General features: G+C 32.5%; 2 protein-coding genes across 8 annotated transcripts; one reads left to right on the forward strand and one right to left on the reverse strand.

The window, feature by feature from the left end:
* Window positions 1–438: 438 nt before the first annotated feature.
* Window positions 439–4,582, forward strand: LOC105435524 (zinc finger BED domain-containing protein DAYSLEEPER). 5 transcript variants are annotated; one of them, XM_031885415.1, is made up of 4 exons: window positions 439–687; window positions 1,121–1,197; window positions 1,313–1,495; window positions 2,109–4,582. In XM_031885415.1, the coding sequence occupies exons 3-4, from the start codon at window positions 1,439–1,441 to the stop codon at window positions 4,272–4,274; spliced, it is 2,223 nt and encodes a 740-aa protein (XP_031741275.1). In that variant the 5' UTR covers window positions 439–687; window positions 1,121–1,197; window positions 1,313–1,438; the 3' UTR covers window positions 4,275–4,582. The 5 variants fall into 5 exon arrangements, with proteins under 5 accessions (XP_031741275.1, XP_031741279.1, XP_011655423.1 ...); XM_031885419.1 differs by lacking the exon at window positions 1,313–1,495 and having other exon boundaries at window positions 440–687; XM_011657121.2 differs by lacking the exons at window positions 1,121–1,197; window positions 1,313–1,495 and having other exon boundaries at window positions 440–687.
* Window positions 4,583–5,115: 533 nt separating this feature from the next.
* AGA3 (probable galactinol--sucrose galactosyltransferase 6-like) lies at window positions 5,116–9,966 on the reverse strand. 3 transcript variants are annotated; one of them, XM_011650439.2, is made up of 6 exons: window positions 9,768–9,966; window positions 9,621–9,669; window positions 8,168–9,540; window positions 7,869–8,078; window positions 6,561–6,695; window positions 5,116–5,947 (listed from the first exon to the last, which is right to left on the reverse strand). In XM_011650439.2, exons 3-6 carry the CDS (start codon window positions 9,487–9,489, stop codon window positions 5,263–5,265), a joined length of 2,352 nt encoding a protein of 783 aa, XP_011648741.1. In that variant the 5' UTR covers window positions 9,490–9,540; window positions 9,621–9,669; window positions 9,768–9,966; the 3' UTR covers window positions 5,116–5,262. The 3 variants fall into 3 exon arrangements, with proteins under 3 accessions (XP_011648741.1, XP_011648412.1, NP_001267640.1); XM_011650110.2 differs by having other exon boundaries at window positions 9,621–9,676; window positions 9,768–9,943; NM_001280711.1 differs by having other exon boundaries at window positions 5,128–5,947; window positions 9,621–9,676; window positions 9,768–9,948.
* Window positions 9,967–17,887: the final 7,921 nt, after the last annotated feature.

The following is a 17,887-nucleotide window of genomic DNA, read 5'->3' on the forward strand; positions in this document are numbered from 1 at the left end:
TCTTTTTAAAATCAAATTCAATTACGATTTCTAAGATAAACATAAAATAAAATTTTACAAATCGGGAAAGTTTGATCACAAAATCTAAACATAGTAGTTTTTTTTTTAAAAAAAAAATAATAATAAAATCTAAACATAGTAATTTAACATTTTTTTTCTTTACTTAGATCCAACGGATTGGCTTTATGGGAGCATACACCGAGCCATAATATGGACCTTTAGATCGACACTAAATCTGGGCCACATGGGCCCAGACCAAGTAGGGCCCACTTTACAATTTGGTGAGAGGCTCGTCGTGGGCTTTCGGATCCAGTCTAGTCCAGAGAAAAATAAAATAAAGAGATACATTTATTAGATTTAAAAAAAATATATATATATATAATAAAGAGAAAAAGAAAAGAATAAAAGGAAAATGGATAATTAAAAATAAGGCCGATGGACCTGAGGCGAAGTCCATTTGCCCAAAGGAAAAAATGCCCAATTTTTAAGGAAAAAGGGGGGAAAAATGAGAAGGAGAAAAGTCTTCCCCAAATCGTTCATCTACCAAACTGAGTCCAATTAGCGAACTCGGGTTCGTTCCTTTCAAGCCCAATCTCCGATCCTCTTTCTTCCTCTCTCCATTCGCTGCGAAATTTTCAGGCCAGGCCATCGTGGATCTTCTCTTACTCTTCTTGGATCGAAACCACGGTAAATTCCCACTCTTTTTTTACACGATTTTCAAACTTTTTCCCTCTTTTCCTTTACTCTCTTCACTCATCGGTTTGATTTAAGAATCTCCATTTCTGGTGTTCCTTGATTTTCGATTTTGGGATGAATTATGTTTGTTTTCTGGGGAGTTTCTGTGCGATTTTCATTTCATTCTGTTCATTATTTTGGTAGTCGGTTAAGTTCGAGTTCTGAAATTGAGTTTGGTTTCGTGATTCTCTGTTCATAATTTTATGTTTTGTGGGTTTTCTTTATAAAAAAAATCCTCAATTGAACCCGGTAGCTGGGCTTATTGAAATGCCCAATTTTCGTTCAAACCCTAGATCTGAGAAACTCGAATCGTTCAACTACAATTCCCAGCCCATCTCAGATATTTATTTATTTATTTATTTATTTTCATTATTACCCATTTTAGAGTTACGATTCATCCGTCTGGACTTCGATTATCTCGATTGGAAACTGGAATCTCGCGAATTTGAAGATGCCTTTGAGGTGGGCCGAATGTTTTTTCCTCCAAATATTGACCCGATTTCTATAGTGGGCCCTGGCTAAGCCCATTGTTCGTGTTTGGGGTTTGTTTCTGGTTTTTCTCTTTTCTTCTTTACAGGGTCTCGTAGATTTAGAATCAGAAACCTTGTTTAAAGCGCCTCTATCAAAGCGAAAACCTATATATCTTTAAAATTGACCCGCCGGTTGGGCTTTCGGGGTTTTGCACAAATCTGATACAAAAAAAATGCGGATGGAGACAGATCTTATTCGGTTCCCTTTTCTTCCTGGGTTTGGAAAAATGGTATTTTGCCTTTACTTTGTTTCGTGGGTTCGAGTCCGACTTATTATAATTGTAGCAATTTGATTCGCTTTTCTGCCTACGTTATACCAACTTTCTAATATGACAAATGGGCAGATGGGTTTTCTTTTTTTGTTTAAAAAAAAACAAATTTTGCAATCCTAATTATTTGTATTCATCTAGTTTGCGAGCTGGGATGGCGTTTTCCTTCTTCTTCTTCTTCTTCTTCTTTTTCTTCGATTGTTTTTATGTGCTTCGTCTATGCAAATCATATATTGGTTCTTCCTTGCGCAGATTTCAGAGTGAAATTTTGTTGATCGTGTCCTTGATGATTCCTTGGCTGGGTTTTAGCTTATATTGTTCTTAGCAGCACGTTTAATTTGTTTGATATAGAAAGTATCCTTTGTTAGGAGTATTACTGGCAGCCTGCTGATCCATGAATCAGGACAATCATTTATGCTATCGTTTTAACTTGTTCGATATTTTTTGCTTTATTGAAAGAATATCACAAAATTTGTTATAATTCGATTCCAAAAATATATATATTTTGCTTTATTCGGAGTTTGAGGAATGGTAGGACTTTAAGGATGTTTAATTTTATTACTTTGCTGCACAGGGAATTATCTTCCCAGACGAAATGGCAACGCCTGATGGAACAAACATGGAAAGTTCGGGGAAAGATATCATGGTGATTCATCATGATGAAGACCATGATTTGACTACTCCAAATGGGGAAAACATGGTAGCTCGTGAGGATGAATTAATGGAAACTCCTGATACAGGAAAGCTGGGATCACCAGATGGACATAATGAACTAGCTTTGGTGGAAGTACAGCCTAATAAGAGGAGGAAAAAGAAATCTATTGTCTGGGAACATTTTACTATAGAGTCTGTAAGCGCTGATTGCCGACGGGCGTATTGTAAGCAATGCAAACAAAGTTTTGCATATAGTACAGGATCAAAAGTTGCTGGTACCAGCCATTTGAAGCGTCACATTGCTAAAGGAACTTGCTCTGCGCTCTTGCGTGGTCAGGACAAGAATCAGATGATTTCTACATATACACCACCTTCAAGAGGGACAGTCAGTGAGACACCAAAAAGACGGTATAAAACTTCTAGTTCACCTTATGTTGTGTTTGATCAGGATCGTTGCCGTCAAGACATTGCCCGAATGGTTATCATGCACGACTATCCACTTCACATGGTTGAGCATCCTGGATTTGTATCATTTGTCAAGAACCTTCAGCCTCGATTCAACATGGTGAGCTTCAATACTGTTCAAGGGGATTGTGTTGGAACTTATTTAATGGAGAAGCAAAATCTTAACAAGTTTATAGAAGCCATTCCAGGTCGTATTTGCCTTACCCTTGACATGTGGAGTTCTAGTCGATCAGTAGGTTATGTTTTTATTATGGGTAGTTTTATTGATAGTGAATGGAGGTTGCATAGACGTGTTTTGAATGTTGTAATGGAACCATATCCAGAATCAACTAATGCACTTAGTCATGCTGTTGCCGTGTGTCTCTCTGATTGGAGATTAGAAGGGAAGTTATTCTCTCTTACGTTTAATCAAAGACAGAATGAAGCTGCCCTTGACAATCTCAGGCCCTTAATTGCCATCAAAAACCCCCTTATTCTAAATGGTCAGTTTTTAGTTGGAAGTTGTATTGCCTGGACTTTGAGCGACATTGCAAAAGATGTATTAGAATCAGGAGAAAATACGATAACGAAAATTCGTGACAGTGTGAAATATGTGACAACTTCTGATTCTCATGAGGAAAAGTTTTTGGAGCTTAAGCAACAACTTCAAGTTCCTAGTGAGAGAAATCTCTTTCTTGATGATCAAACACAATGGAATACGACTTATCATATGTTGGTGGCTGCCTCCGAGATGAAAGAAGTATTTTCCTGTTTGGATACTTCTGATCCTGATTACAGGGAAGCTCCGTCACTGGAAGATTGGAAGTTGGTTGAGATTCTCTGCACATACCTGAAACTTCTTTTTGATGCAGCAAATATCCTTACCACCACGACTCACCCATCTGCCATTACTGTCTTTCATGAAGTATGGAGAATTCATTCAGAATTAGCTCGAGCAATTACAAATGAGGATCCCTTCATAAGCAGCCTTAGTAAAATGATGCTAGAGAAGTTCGATAAATATTGGAAAGATTGCAGCATAGTCTTGGCAGCTGCTGTCGTAATGGATCCTCGGTTCAAGATGAAGCTTGTTGAGTTTAGTTTCACCAAAGTTTATGGTGAAGAAGCTCCTGCATACATCAAGGTTGTTGACGATGGAATTCATGAGCTATTTGATGAATATGTGGCCCTGCCTCTACCATTAACCCCAACTTATGCTGAAGATGGAAGTGTTGATGGTAACATGAAGGGAGAAGATTCTCAGGGAAATCTTCTGTCAGACAACGGATTTACAGATTTTGATGTCTACATTATGGAGACCACCAGCCAACAGATGAAGTCAGAGCTTGACCGATATTTGGAGGATTCTTTGTTACCCCGTGTCCAAGACTTCGATCTATTGGGATGGTGGAAATTGAACAAGTTCAAGTACCCTACTCTTTCAAAGATGGCTCGTGATATCTTGTCTATTCCAGTTTCTACCCTTCCTCCGGACTCCGTCTTTATTACCAGGAGGAAGAAAATGGATCAGTATCGCAGCTCGCTGCGTCCTGAGACCGTAGAAGCAATGATATGTTCCAAGGACTGGATGCAATGTGGATTAAGTGAAGTCTCTAACGCCCTGGTAAGGATGGAATATTAGAATCTTTTTAGTTTGGCCTTTGTTCATAAGTTGGTATGTGACTTCTCCCTTTAGGTTTTCTACTTTACCATTAGGTTAACATTTGTTGTACCATTTAAGACGATTATAATTCATCCTTAAAATTAGATTCTAGAATAGATTTAACTCTGTGAACATATGTATTACATTTTAGGGAGCAGTTGGTTGGGTACACCTTGTTCAAGCAATTGCAGTAATTGATTGAGCTATTTTATCTCTATATATATCACATGCTTTGGAACATATTTCAGTTGTCGTTTCATGGAATTGATCTTTCAAGTTACAGGACATGACATTACTTGCTTGTACACAATTTTCAGGTTTTACTTTTACCACTGATTACACTCAGTAGCTGAAACATTTCTCTCTTTCAATGGGTTCAATATTTGAATTTCCTATTTCCTTATCTGTGATCTTATATTTTAATACTGTCATAACCACGGATTAACGTTGAGAGAATAATCTACGTAGGAGGTTTTTGGGGGAGGAGGAGGATGATGATGGTATGCCACAAGTGTTGTGGCTTTTTCTTTAAATTCAATTGAGCTTACTTATGTGGCTTTTTTGTGTTATTTAATTCTTTTTCTCCTCCCTTCCCCTAAAACTGTATTTGTTATATCCTCTTCTATTTTCTTCCCCTTTCTTCTTCCTCCATTCATAGGCCCTCCTCGATTTAAGAGTGTATCTAATTGCAGATCTTGACGTATGTGAACCCATTCCTCCCATTTCCACGAATTGTTTACTTTCAACTATTTTTGCCTAAAATTAGATTGGTATGATAAAATAAAATTGTTTAATTAATTAAAATTTTTTAGTCTAAAAGTGATAAATAAGGTGAAAGAAAATTTATTCTCATTCAAATCGACACATAATATTACAAGACTCTCTACCCAAAATAAAAAGGGAGAATATTTGCCTATAATCGGCACCTAATTATACCATCCTTAACAAAACAATACATCCATAAAATTCATAATTCAATTTTAACGTCGTGATATTTAAGATCACCTTCCGGTAATTTGTCAATTCCTAAAGTCAATAATCCCGACTCAGAATCATAACCAAATTCTACAACACTTGAATCCACAATGCACTGTCGTGGTTTCGCCGACGAGTACGCCCCAAACCTCCCACACCCTTTCACTTCCAAGTGAACAATTGCAACCAACTCGGAGCTTCGATTTTCCACCCGCTCACTGGCTGTCTCGATTCCTTCTGATGCACCATCAACCTCAACAAGCTTGGCTCCACCTTTCACTTCATATTTCAACCCTTCGATTGCCCCACCAGAATTGTACATGTCGATGAGTCCGATGGGAGCGAAGCTGAAGCCAGGGGCCAAAACTTTGATAGGAGAGATGGTGAAGATGTCGAATTCAAGAACTTTAAGAGAAACGGGAAGTGCTGAATTGTATGGAAGAGTGACGAGGTCGCCAGAGAGATGGCGGTAGAAAGCGCAGTCTCCGTTCCAGTCGGGATCCGCTGCGACTTTAGAAATGGCGTGAACATCACGTCCTTTGACGTAACCAGTGATGGCATCGGAATTGGTGTCGTGGAATGTGTTCTTTCTTTCTTGGCTGTTCCAAGCAGCGCCTTGGCAATTGTAGATGCCGATGACGCCGGTGAATTTGTTCAAATTCCATATCTTTAGCAAGCTGAAATGAGATTATTCCAATATCAAAGTCAAAAAAATATACAATAGGACCCAAAAAAAGGAGAAAAAAGTGAAGATCAACTACCTACTCTCGTAAGGAAATTTCAAAATTATTTTTAGTGGTATTTATAAATAAATAAGTTAATTATCTTGATATATACACATGTATAGAAAACTCTATATTAGAGACAACCCAGTAAATAAAGATAAAAATAAATAAAGGTATTGTAGCTAAAGTCCAGTATTATATTACTTTGTTTTTAGTTATAAATGTGGATATTTTATTCTATATCTTTGCCATAGTTGTACTACAAAATAATATAGATACTCTTGTGGATCCAAATAAATTTTGTATAGGTACTACTTCTTTGAATGGTTGCCACACTAAAATTATTTAAAAATGAAAGTAAGTTTCACTCACACACGGGTGCATCTTGAGTACACTTATATTTTTACTATTTATATTAATGACACGAAAGAAAAACTCAAAAATATTTTTTTAAAAAAAAAAACTTGTCATTATCTAACTGGGTTGTCAAAAAATGAGTGTAACGTGGAATGGAACACAAATTGAAAAACTGAAGGGGCATCCAAATCCTAATCAAAACACTAACCTGACTCCATCTCTTGCTGGATCTGAGAATAAACAGTCCCGTGTTGGTCGCCCAGGCAAGGTTGCTCTAAGCACTGACCCGTCTGGTAACACTAATTTCCTTAGAAGCTCGAAGTTATGCTTCCCTGGTGCATCACTGATAACACAATGGAAAAGTAACATCACATTAAAATATATATATATATATATATTGAAAACTTAAATTTAGTCTTAAACTTATCTACTTGTACTTTAACAAAGTTTAAATTGTTGAGAAATTTTACAAAATAACAAATTTCATAAAATACTTACAAAATAGTAATTGATATGCGCTACAATGGTAAAAGGCTATCATGAATAGAATTCAAAATTTTGTTATAATTTATAAATATTTAATTTATTTTGTTTTCTAATTTTAAAGTTGAAAAATGTGACAAATTTCGAGTATTGTTACTACCTCATCCAATGACACCTCACTTTTTACATGTGTAGACTTACCAAAGATTCTATCAATATTTAAAATATATATTTATGTTATTGATAAAAGTTATTCATTTCCAAATATATAATATCACATCACCTTATCACCAAACATTTAAAGAATCCCATATTAATTAAAATTTCAAGATGTTATCAATTATCACTCGACTTTACAATATGAGAATATAAGATATGCCTACCTTTTTTAGATAGAATATAACAGATGTTTTATTGATAAAACTTCACTCAATTTTTAATAATTTTCTTTGGGTCTAACGTTACCTAAACTCATTGATAGTGCTTACTTTTAATATTTTGACCACTTTTAACTTAAATGAATATATATAGATGTCTTGTCTTCTCATATGGAATATAACACATCTTCTACCAAGATTATTGACTTTTAAACTAACAACATTCTAGCTACTTTATTTCCAAACGTTTACTAATTCTCATTTCAAATATAGGATATCAAACGAAACTCTTATTTTAGAACTCACTTATCAATTACACCCTAAACATATCTTTAATCTATTAAAAAACATAACATATGTGTAGATAAGAAAGATAATATTTTGAAACTTATAAAATTATGTTTATATAACCCCTAAACTTTAATAACTTCATCGTGTCTAAAAGAACTATATCTCAAAAGACTAAATGATGGGTCACTATCGTGTACATTCTTCAAACAATAATACTCAAATGTAGTATAAGGTACACCTATTTTAATAGTTTACTTCAAGATTTTGTCACATAGTAAACTATGGATACTTAATTAGATGGGATGTAGGTCACCTGATTGTTAAAGTAAGCAAATATCAGACTTTCATGTTAATAGATGGGTTACCTGACATAAACAGGGCCACCACTAATGGCCCTAGCGGAGGCGTGGTACTCAGCGGCAGAATGAAGGGAATGGAACATGTCCCAATCAGGCACCATAATCTCTCCAAGAAAAACAGTATTGTAAGCCACGGCAGCTATGTGAATCGTATGCGACACCGGATCTCGTGGATAGAAGTCATCGGAAGCTCTCACAACCGCCGTCTGTTTCGCACTGAAATTAAACAAAGAATACCAAATTCATTTAACTCTCATTTTCCCTACATAAAAAGACAAATGAATTGAGAATTTCTGTTCACTCACCAGTATACAGCATCTGTGTGATGGCTCATACAAGCAATAATTCCGTTGTCTGGAAAATTTCTAGCTACTGACGCATCCAGAGCTTGGTGATATTGCCGAGTCAACTCGACTCGGCCACCTAACCCGGCGCCGAGAGTCTCCAATATGCTCTGTGCATCCACTTTGACTCCGTCGATTCCGGCGGAGGCGAGGTAACTGTGAAGTTCATTGTAAAATTTGTAAACATTCTTAGGGTTCATCAGCCCCAATCCTTGCAAAGCCAACGCGTCGTTTTTCCATATCGGTTCATTTTCAAAAACGCCTTTCGATACCTTTGGATATTGCATTGATGATCCGTATTCCTCCATGTCCTTCACACCAGTGCGAACTCCTCCCCAATATCCAGTAATCGCATGCCATACATATACATACTTCAATCCGTACTTGTTTTTAGCGATGTTTACAATGTTCTTGATCCCTTCCGTTGGATCCTCCTTCTTCTGGAACTTCGAATTCTCTCTGATTGCGGTCAGCCTCAACAATGGCGGTTGCTTCGGTTGTTTCTCATCTCCTTCCTCCTTCTCTTCCTGCGGATCTCCGCCGACGGATTGCCAACCGTCGTCGATAATCACAAACTTCGGCGGAACTCCACCGGCTGTGAGAGATTCCAGTCCTGCCTCTACGCCGTCTTGAGTAACCTCGTGGTAGAAAGCGTCCCATGTGCACCATCCAAAATAGTCAACAATCGCAGGAAATTTCTTCTCATGTCGCAATCGGAAGGTGTTGAGATGGAGTTTAACAGCTTTCATCGCATCGGAGATTGCGTCGAACGGATCGGTTCCGGCATGGATGAACAGAGAATGAGTAAACGACGACGCTTTTGTGTCTACATCGCCACTTTCTAAGCAAAGTTCAAGCTCGTCTTGTCCATTGCCTTGAAGACAAGCTCGGAATGATCCTTCAATCAGAGGAAGAAACACAGTGTATATGATCTGATTCTCTTCATTCCCATCGTCCGATTCCAAGTGGGACCCATCCTTCGTCTCCAGTAACAAAAATTGCGTCTCTAACGGAATTTCCTTCCCTTTATCGCCCATTTTTTGAGCCATCCACCATAGCTTGAACCGAAAACACGCCATGAAACGTACATCCCTTAACGTCCCCAAAGAGACCACTTGCCGGCTCTGCTCTTCCTCGAAAACCGCCCCTAGAAAGACCCCTTCCACCGGGCCGGACGATGAACCGGATGTCGCGATAACATTGTCCGGTACTCCCGTCAAGATCGTCCGGTCTTTCACAATGAGCTTCCCATCAGAGATCCGTACAGCTGGTTTGATCGTCATTTCTCTAGCTTTTAACTCCGATTCAAGTTCTCTTCCGTTTAGATTATTAACCTGACGTTATACCATCAAAATATCAGCAAAAAGTGTTATCAAACTAATTTATCCAATCCAGAGTTCTTTAATTAGTTTACCTTGAAAGTTTTCACCGACGAACGCCGACTCGGCGTAAATGTGCAAATTCTAAGATATGAAAAAGAGATAGAAAAGCATCATAATCAGTTGAAAGAAAGAAACGATTCAAAGAGAAAAAATAACAAAAAAAATAATAATAATAATACCAGAAACAGAATGGTCTCTCTTTGTTGTTACAAGATTGAAATCAGAAACAATCAACCAAGGGAATGAAGAAGGAAGGAAGAAACGAGAGGTATTTATAGTGAGAACTGGCGAATTAAACAACCATCGATTTAACGCCATGGCTACTGCTTGTTTAACCTTTTCGTCTTCCAATGAGCCCTCACGCCTTTGTTCTTCTTCTTTCTCACAGAAATATCCAACGGCGCAATATCAACGGGCGATCAGGGTGCCACGTGGACAAAAATGTTATGGATCAAAAGATCTGGATCTTTTATAATTCTATACGCTAAAGTTACAAATGGGTTCACGGGTGTTTCCGTCAAACGCTTCACGAATCCCGACACGTGGTTGAGGCCAAGAATATGGGATCCTGGAATTTTTTTACTAGGCTCGGGTACAGGTGTTGTCGGTTGATTGGGTGAGAGGCAATTAGTGTATGATACTGTGGTAGTAATCGTTATCCATGTGCAATAATTAAAGGTGCTGACCTGTCTCCACGTACTCTGATTTTGTCGTTTTTATTGGAAATATTTGTAGAGAATTCATTATATAAATTCATAAGAGAATTCTTAATTTTAAATTAATTGGGATAATAACACACTTCTTTGTCTTTTTCTTGTCTTTAGTCCAGTTCATATGTTGAAGAACTTTTCTAAACAAATTCCCCTAGTTCTATCTTCTTCTATTTTTTCAATACACTGGAGAATTACAATTCATAATTTTCTTCCCTCAAACCAGCCACTTTCCTTTCAGACCCTTCAATTATAAGCGTCCATTCAAATTTTGAAGTTATAGGTTATGACGTGCAAAATAAAAATTATTCCACGTTAATAAGGACAAAAATTAATTGTTATTTTCTTAATTAATCTCGAGTCACTCCATATTTAGTATTTTCAAAATCTTAACACTCATCTAATTCATTTTCTTGACCCAATTCTACTTTTAAGTTATGTATGACGTGGCAAACATAAACCAAGGGTTAAAAGATAATTGTTATTATCTGTAATTTAACTCTCTCAATTTCAACCTAGGTTAACCTAATGTTAAAAAGGGATACATAGTCTAACTAAGAAGTTCTAAGTTCAATCCATACTATATTTCCTTGACAGTAAAATGTTGTAGGATCAAGTTGTCTTGTGAGATTAGTAGATACAAGTAAGCTGGCTCGAACACTTACGAATATATAAAAAGAAATTATCATAGAAAACTTTTATTTTATTTTATTTCACACTTCACACCATATAAAATTTTTATTTTTTGTCTTCTAGTTTTGTTTTAAGTGATTAGATTATATACTATTATAGATTTAAAATTTTACCAAATTTATGTGAAAATATTTTATCTATATAAAAAATTACATTCTAGTATGAGGTTTGGTTTAAGTGATTAGGTTATACAATATGGAAACTTTTCATTTTAATTTACGAAAAATTGTTTTAAAAATATAGTTTTTTAAAAAAAGGATCGACCAAACTCTGTCACAATCGTTGCATTTTTCTAATAGAAGGATGTATTATTTTGACTTAGGGTAATTACGAAATGTGAGAACAATCATATTGTTTTAATATAAAAAGAAAAATGATGGTGACATTTGACTAACCAACTAAGTTTTTGTTCATATAATATATAATATAAGGTGAAAAACTTTAGAGAAACTTACATATATAATAAGGTGGAAAAATGGGTTAGGAATAAGCAATCATGGGAAAGCAGCCAAATGGCCACTCTCTCCAATTTATTTATCTCATCCCTGAGTCATCCACGTGCCCAAGATTTGCACGTACGTTTAATCCTGTGGTTGGGAAATTTTCGACTTATTTTACTGTTATAAAAATTCAATTATTGGGGAAAGAAGATATTTATTATTTAATTAATTAGATTCTGAAATAATGGAATTCAAATCAAAGTGTCGTTTTAGCATAGGAAAGAATGATAGTTAATCTTATACATAATTAATTTTCTATTAAAATCATCATGTGTGAAATCATGTATAGTAATTGTTTTCATTAATTATTATAGTTATTATAATATTATAAAATGAAATTATTAAGAAGAATCCATGATGTATTAAGTGAGTTAAAAGTCGTCTATACTGCACGATTTGTGACGTTGTGAACTATGCAAATATTGTTATTAAATCTATTTTTTGTACTTTGTGTTGCCCATATCTTTTAATTTTGTATAAAATATTTGTGTACGTCTTCTGGTAGGTTAAATAATAAACATTATTTTTAGAGAGTGGACAATGTTACATGGGAGGATATGTCAAATTATTTTCCGTCCATTTTATATATAATATTTGTGTGCATTATTTTATTTGTCTCTCAATTATTTCAATTTCTTTCTTAACTTTGAAAATCAATTAACATAAACCTTCAGATCCTGCTAAAACAAAATTTTCAAGTTATAGATTTTTATTCTACTATACATCGCTTTAAATTTGAAATTGGAAAGGAGTATAAAATTATAAGTTTGGAGTAAATGAATTAATAGTGTCTTATTCAACTATTATCAAACAAAAGAATATAAGAGGAAGAAGAAGCCCCATAAAACAATAGGGTCGTTGTTATGCGCATTATTAAACTTGTCGAAGAGATGAAATATAACCGAGGTATATCTTTTTTAGTTTGATTCGATCATTCGAAGAAGAATTAGGCAAAAAAGTAAGATACATTTTGAAAAAATAAAACTTCCATAAAAAAGAAGCAAACGAAAGATTTTCACACAAAAATCTCATAGAATTGAGAATGGAGTTTTCATTCTAACATGAATTAAAAATAACATCCAATCTACAAAAAGATTTGATATGTTTCGAACTATCATTTTTTTGTAATGAAATATTTACTAACCATAGAACTAATCTAGCAAGCTATTAAAAAAATGTATGGATGTGTAAAAAAAAAGGGTTTAATAATTTTAAGTGAAATTAAAGTCATCTATATGTCAAGCTTTTGAGTATTATATATATGTATAAATGGTAGAAAGTTTGAAGTTACAAGTCATAATAAAGAAAAGTATTAGATACCGAAATGACCAAAGTAATTAGGTACGTTGGCGATTCTTCTAAATCCATTGATAAGCATTATTTATCATGTGGCCCATGAAAATGGATTTTGAAATGGTTGTCCAAATGTGTTTTAAATGTTATTCCGTTTTAATCACTTTTAGTCCTTGTACTTTTAACCAACTTTAAATATATTTATCGATTTTATTTTTTATTAAAATTAAAATTGATTAAATAATTTTAATAATTTTTTATGCAAATAAACATTTGTGAATATATTTTTAAAATGGGAAGAAAAGGATCATTAAAAATCAATTGTAGGAACTAAAGTTTAAGACTTATTAAAATTGAAAAAGCTGCAAAGTATAAGGATAAAATTAATATTTTAATTTTGTTATTATTATTATTTAAAATAAATAAAATTTTGGTTTAAATTTAAAACATGGTTAAATCAAACCCATCTTAATTATATGAAGAGATGTATAGTTAAAATATAATTTTGATAGACAATAAACTACTCTAAAATTATCATTTAAATGCAGTAGTGCAAATAATACACCTATTAAATATTATTTACTCCTCACTCAATATTAGATTCAATATAAACACAATTCAACCAATACACTCAAATGTGCCACATTCGTATATTTATATATGTATATCTTAAATTCTAAAAAAATATACACTTTCTTTTATGTATATAAAACCCTGTTTTTTCTTTTGAAAAAATAATTGTAAACACAGTGCTGTGTAATAATAAAATGTTGAAAAGAAAAAAGGAAAAAGATGCTCCCCATATGGATCTTTCATGTAACACGTAGTACAAACAACATGGGATTCTGTACCCATTTTTATGAAATTATATTGCAAATATATACATTTTTTGTTTTTAATTTTTATTATTAGAAAAGGAAAAGAAAAAAGCTTACACTAATAATGATTGAAATCAAACTATTGATTGATTCCCCCATTAACTTGGGAAGGCATCTTTCTATTTATTATATTATATATTATTAAATTTTAATCTATACTACGGGACTATATACTAAAGTTTTAACCCTATCTCTCAATAATATAATCTTGAGGTAACAAATATTAAAAACTTAGGTTATATTTTTATTATAAGCTACTTTTGGTAAAAGTTTTTATGATAATTTGCATTATTATTACAAATAATATATATGTAATTAAAGCTAGCACCCCATGTGTTTTTTTTCTCTATTATTAAACGTTCTTTAAAAGAAAAAAGAAAAAGCTAAAATTTCACTTTATTTTTCTCTGTGTCTCAATTTCTTTAGTGAGATTATTAATTTTTTTGCTAAGTCAGAAGAATTTTTCTAAAGTAAAAAGGATATCTCATATTTGCCCTTTTGATAAAGGAAAAGTCATCATAATTATTTAATGTAAGGTTATAAAGGAATGATTGTGTCAACAAGAGAGCACTTTTAAAACGGTTTCTATTCAATTAAAAGGTGCTTTCAAAAAAAGAAAAACATTTGTAAAGATATAGAGACCACCAAAGCATATAGAAATTAAAAAAGTTGAGAAAATACACTAAATTCTATATAGGTTTCCACTCAACTATAAAAACTAAAAATTGAAAGGTATTTGGTGGCCATTAGACAATTTCTTTTAGTTTCAATTAATATTACGTGAAAGTAAAAGATTTGAATCTTACTTCTTGGTTAAATGACACGTATTAAGTAGTCGGTAGATCAGTGTCATTATAACATATTTATATTTATTTAGATTTTAGTTACGAATCAATCTCTCTTCTTATAATTAAAATTAAGAGTATTCTTGTTCTAACTTGAAAGAATTTGAGTGCACTAAAATCTCATAATAAAATCTCATGTTTTACTAATTGAAGTACTCTACAATTACAACACAATTAATTCTTATATGTTAGATGAGGTGACTAATTTCAATTGTCAACTCCCTAATTATATTTCTTCTAATTAAGCTTTCCTTTAACTATAAGATCCTCTCAATTTCATCCATGCTCTACTTTTAGCATACTTTGAGATACCTACGAACAAGTTCAATTAGCTAGACTCTCCTAATTATATATATGTTATACCTAATTAACTTCTCACAAACATTTTCTTCAACTACACGATCAATCTTAAATGGTTGTCTACATCAAACTCTTGGTACATGAGTACAGATTGCATCAGATTTAAAATTGCACAAAACCAAGACATAAATAACTAGAAAACACCACACATTTGCACTTTAAGAGAGCTGTTATTAAAACTTTAATTTCAAATGTGCATTCGAATATTATACTAGGATCGGAACATTTAATTAGAAAAACTTCTAAAAGAAAATAGATCTTGAGAGAACAAATTATTCAAAATATTTATATAATATAGAATGAAAACCTCAAATTTTGCTTTCAACATTGCTTGACATAAACAAAACAGTTTACTTAACAAAAAGATAAAACAAAACTGCCATAACTCTAAGTATAAATCATTGTAACTATTTCTCTTCTCTTTTCTCTTTTCTTTTCTTCTTTTTTAATAAAACGACAATTCATTTGGAGATGAAATCATTGAAAAGTTTAGAAAATGATGTATAGTTAATATTCATTAAAATATTTTGTTTTGTTTAAAAGAAAGGATAGATTTAGTTATAAATTAAATGTAACATAACAATGATAACTAAAAAAATCAATTACAAAAGATAATTTTAAAAACTATCTAACAAAACAAAAACATAGGAAACTATAATTTTCTCCAAATAATTCCTTAGATTAGTATAGATATGCCATTTTTTTTATCAATCAACTATTTATTCTTTGATATAATGGTTAACATTGTTAAATAATTTCATTTAAAAAAGCTTTAAGAAAAATTCCGTTTTATGCCATCAACTTTAGTGTTTCTATCATTTTAAACTTTAAACTAATAGTTGTATCAATTTGAACTCTAAACTGTGAGAGTTGTATCATTTTAGACTAATACAAGCCTTAAACTAATAATAACCTGTTTGTAGAGGGGTAGATTGCAGTTGTTTCTAAGTAATCTAAGTTTGAGGCTTTGACGTGTTTGTGGAGGAGTGGGTTGAAAATATTCCTAAATGATGTTAGTGTGTAGTTTATTTGTGTTTTTGGAGGAATGGGTTAGTGAAGGTTACGAGTATAAAGATCTAGCATTGTTGTTTTTGCTCGAAAGTTTAGGCTATATTGTGTTTGGGAAGAAGATAATACAAAGTAGTGATTAGTTGTGTTTTTGTGAGTCTAATTTCTAAGATATTTTTATATTAATTTTAATCGAACAATTATAACTCAAATTGTGATTGATCTTTCTCGTTGGTGTACTTTTATAGATCGATAGAATGAGGTTTTGCATATGGATGGAGTTGACGACTCACTAACGTCTTTGAAATTTACTTATTACATTAATCTTCAAAGTTTGGTGAATCTTGTGTTTACATAACCAAGCACAGTAAATGTGAGTTCATTTGGACTGAACCACTTTAAAACTTCATGTGTGGTCGTTCTTCTTCTCTTTATACCATCGTCTTCTTCATCATACATTCTTCTCATAACAAAACACCTTTAGTCAAGAGCTTGAAAGAAAACTTCTATGAAAGTGTAAATGAAAAGGAGTTATTTCATTTTTCATAACTTTTGAGTCTGTAAAGACCAACTCATTAACGTTGCTAAAGGAGCTTCATTCATCTTATCAGTTGTCTTGCACTTCCATATACATTATTATTCTTGTAATTGGGTTTTGGTACAATAATTCCAAAGCTCAACATTTATAAAAATTGAGGGTTTAAATTGCTATATGTAAGAAAGTTTAGGGTTTTAAATCGATGTACATTTATAAAAATTGAAAGTTTAAATTGATACAACTATTAATTTAGAGTTTAAACTGATATAACTTTTATATTATACAACGACCTCAAAGTTTAGAGGTATAAATTGATATTTACTTGAGGTTATAAATACCCAAATATATTAACAAATAATTAATTTGTCTGATAAGAATGTGTTCATCTCACCGAGTTAAAGTTGTAAGTTACATTACTTTAGTTATTTAATTATATCACAATAGTTACAAAAACATACCATAAAGTTTAGATATATTAATAATCCATTAAGAGAAGTGACTAAGAGAATCACTATATTCTTTTGCAGCTCACTTTTATTTATTTGTTCCCTTAGTGTTATTCCATTGTTCCAACAAATCCATATACACAATACAAAATATAGCTTTTAAGCGACAAACCAAAAAAAATCATAGTGCTAGAATATGAATAATTTCATTACACCATTTATTCTTTCAACTTTTTAAATATGGGTTTCTTTGATTTTTCCATCATAATTTACCTATTCATTCTATTTTAATTAATATATAAATCTCCAAAGCACAAAATTTATATTTATTAAATATCAAATATTATAAACCTATTAGATGGTTTTGAGGGTTGAAAAATCAAATAAACACAAACTTTAAACTTTTTGAATGTACTGTATAGACATCATATATATATATATATAAAATGATAGTGGAAGTAGACGGATGTTTAAAGATGATTGAGATGTTAGAAAGAGAGGATGATTTGCACATAAAGTAGTCCACTTTGCGTGGGTAAAAGTAAGGCAATTGGCAGCTCGTCGGCAGTGGTGGACACTTTGTGGTGTTCTTGGACAATAATGCCACGACAACCCTCTCCACACTTTTACCCCTTTTTTCTTCTCTTTCCTACCAATCATTATTTCTTCTTTTTATAATTTCCTTTTCTTCCGCTACTTTTTCTTTTCTCCTCTCTTTCTTTTTTTTTTTCTTTTAATGTTTGAGCAAAGAATTTAATAATGTTTTTTATACATCTTATATATCATATCATAAATTCATATACACATATAATACTTAAATATCATTTTCATTAATTTTAATTATTTACTTTTTATTAATTATCATTTTCTTCCGTAGGTAAAACCCTCTTTCAAATTTTATAGAAAAAGTTCTACAATCACAAACTAGTGAAAATTAAAAATTTAAGATTTCTAAAATTGAGTTAAATTTTAAAATAATATTTCATATATAAAATTTCATATTTTATCAATGAACAGTAACAAAGGAT

The sequence above is a fragment of the Cucumis sativus genome, chromosome 1 (genome assembly GCF_000004075.3).
Source record: "Cucumis sativus cultivar 9930 chromosome 1, Cucumber_9930_V3, whole genome shotgun sequence".
Taxonomy (NCBI): Eukaryota; Viridiplantae; Streptophyta; class Magnoliopsida; order Cucurbitales; family Cucurbitaceae; genus Cucumis; species Cucumis sativus.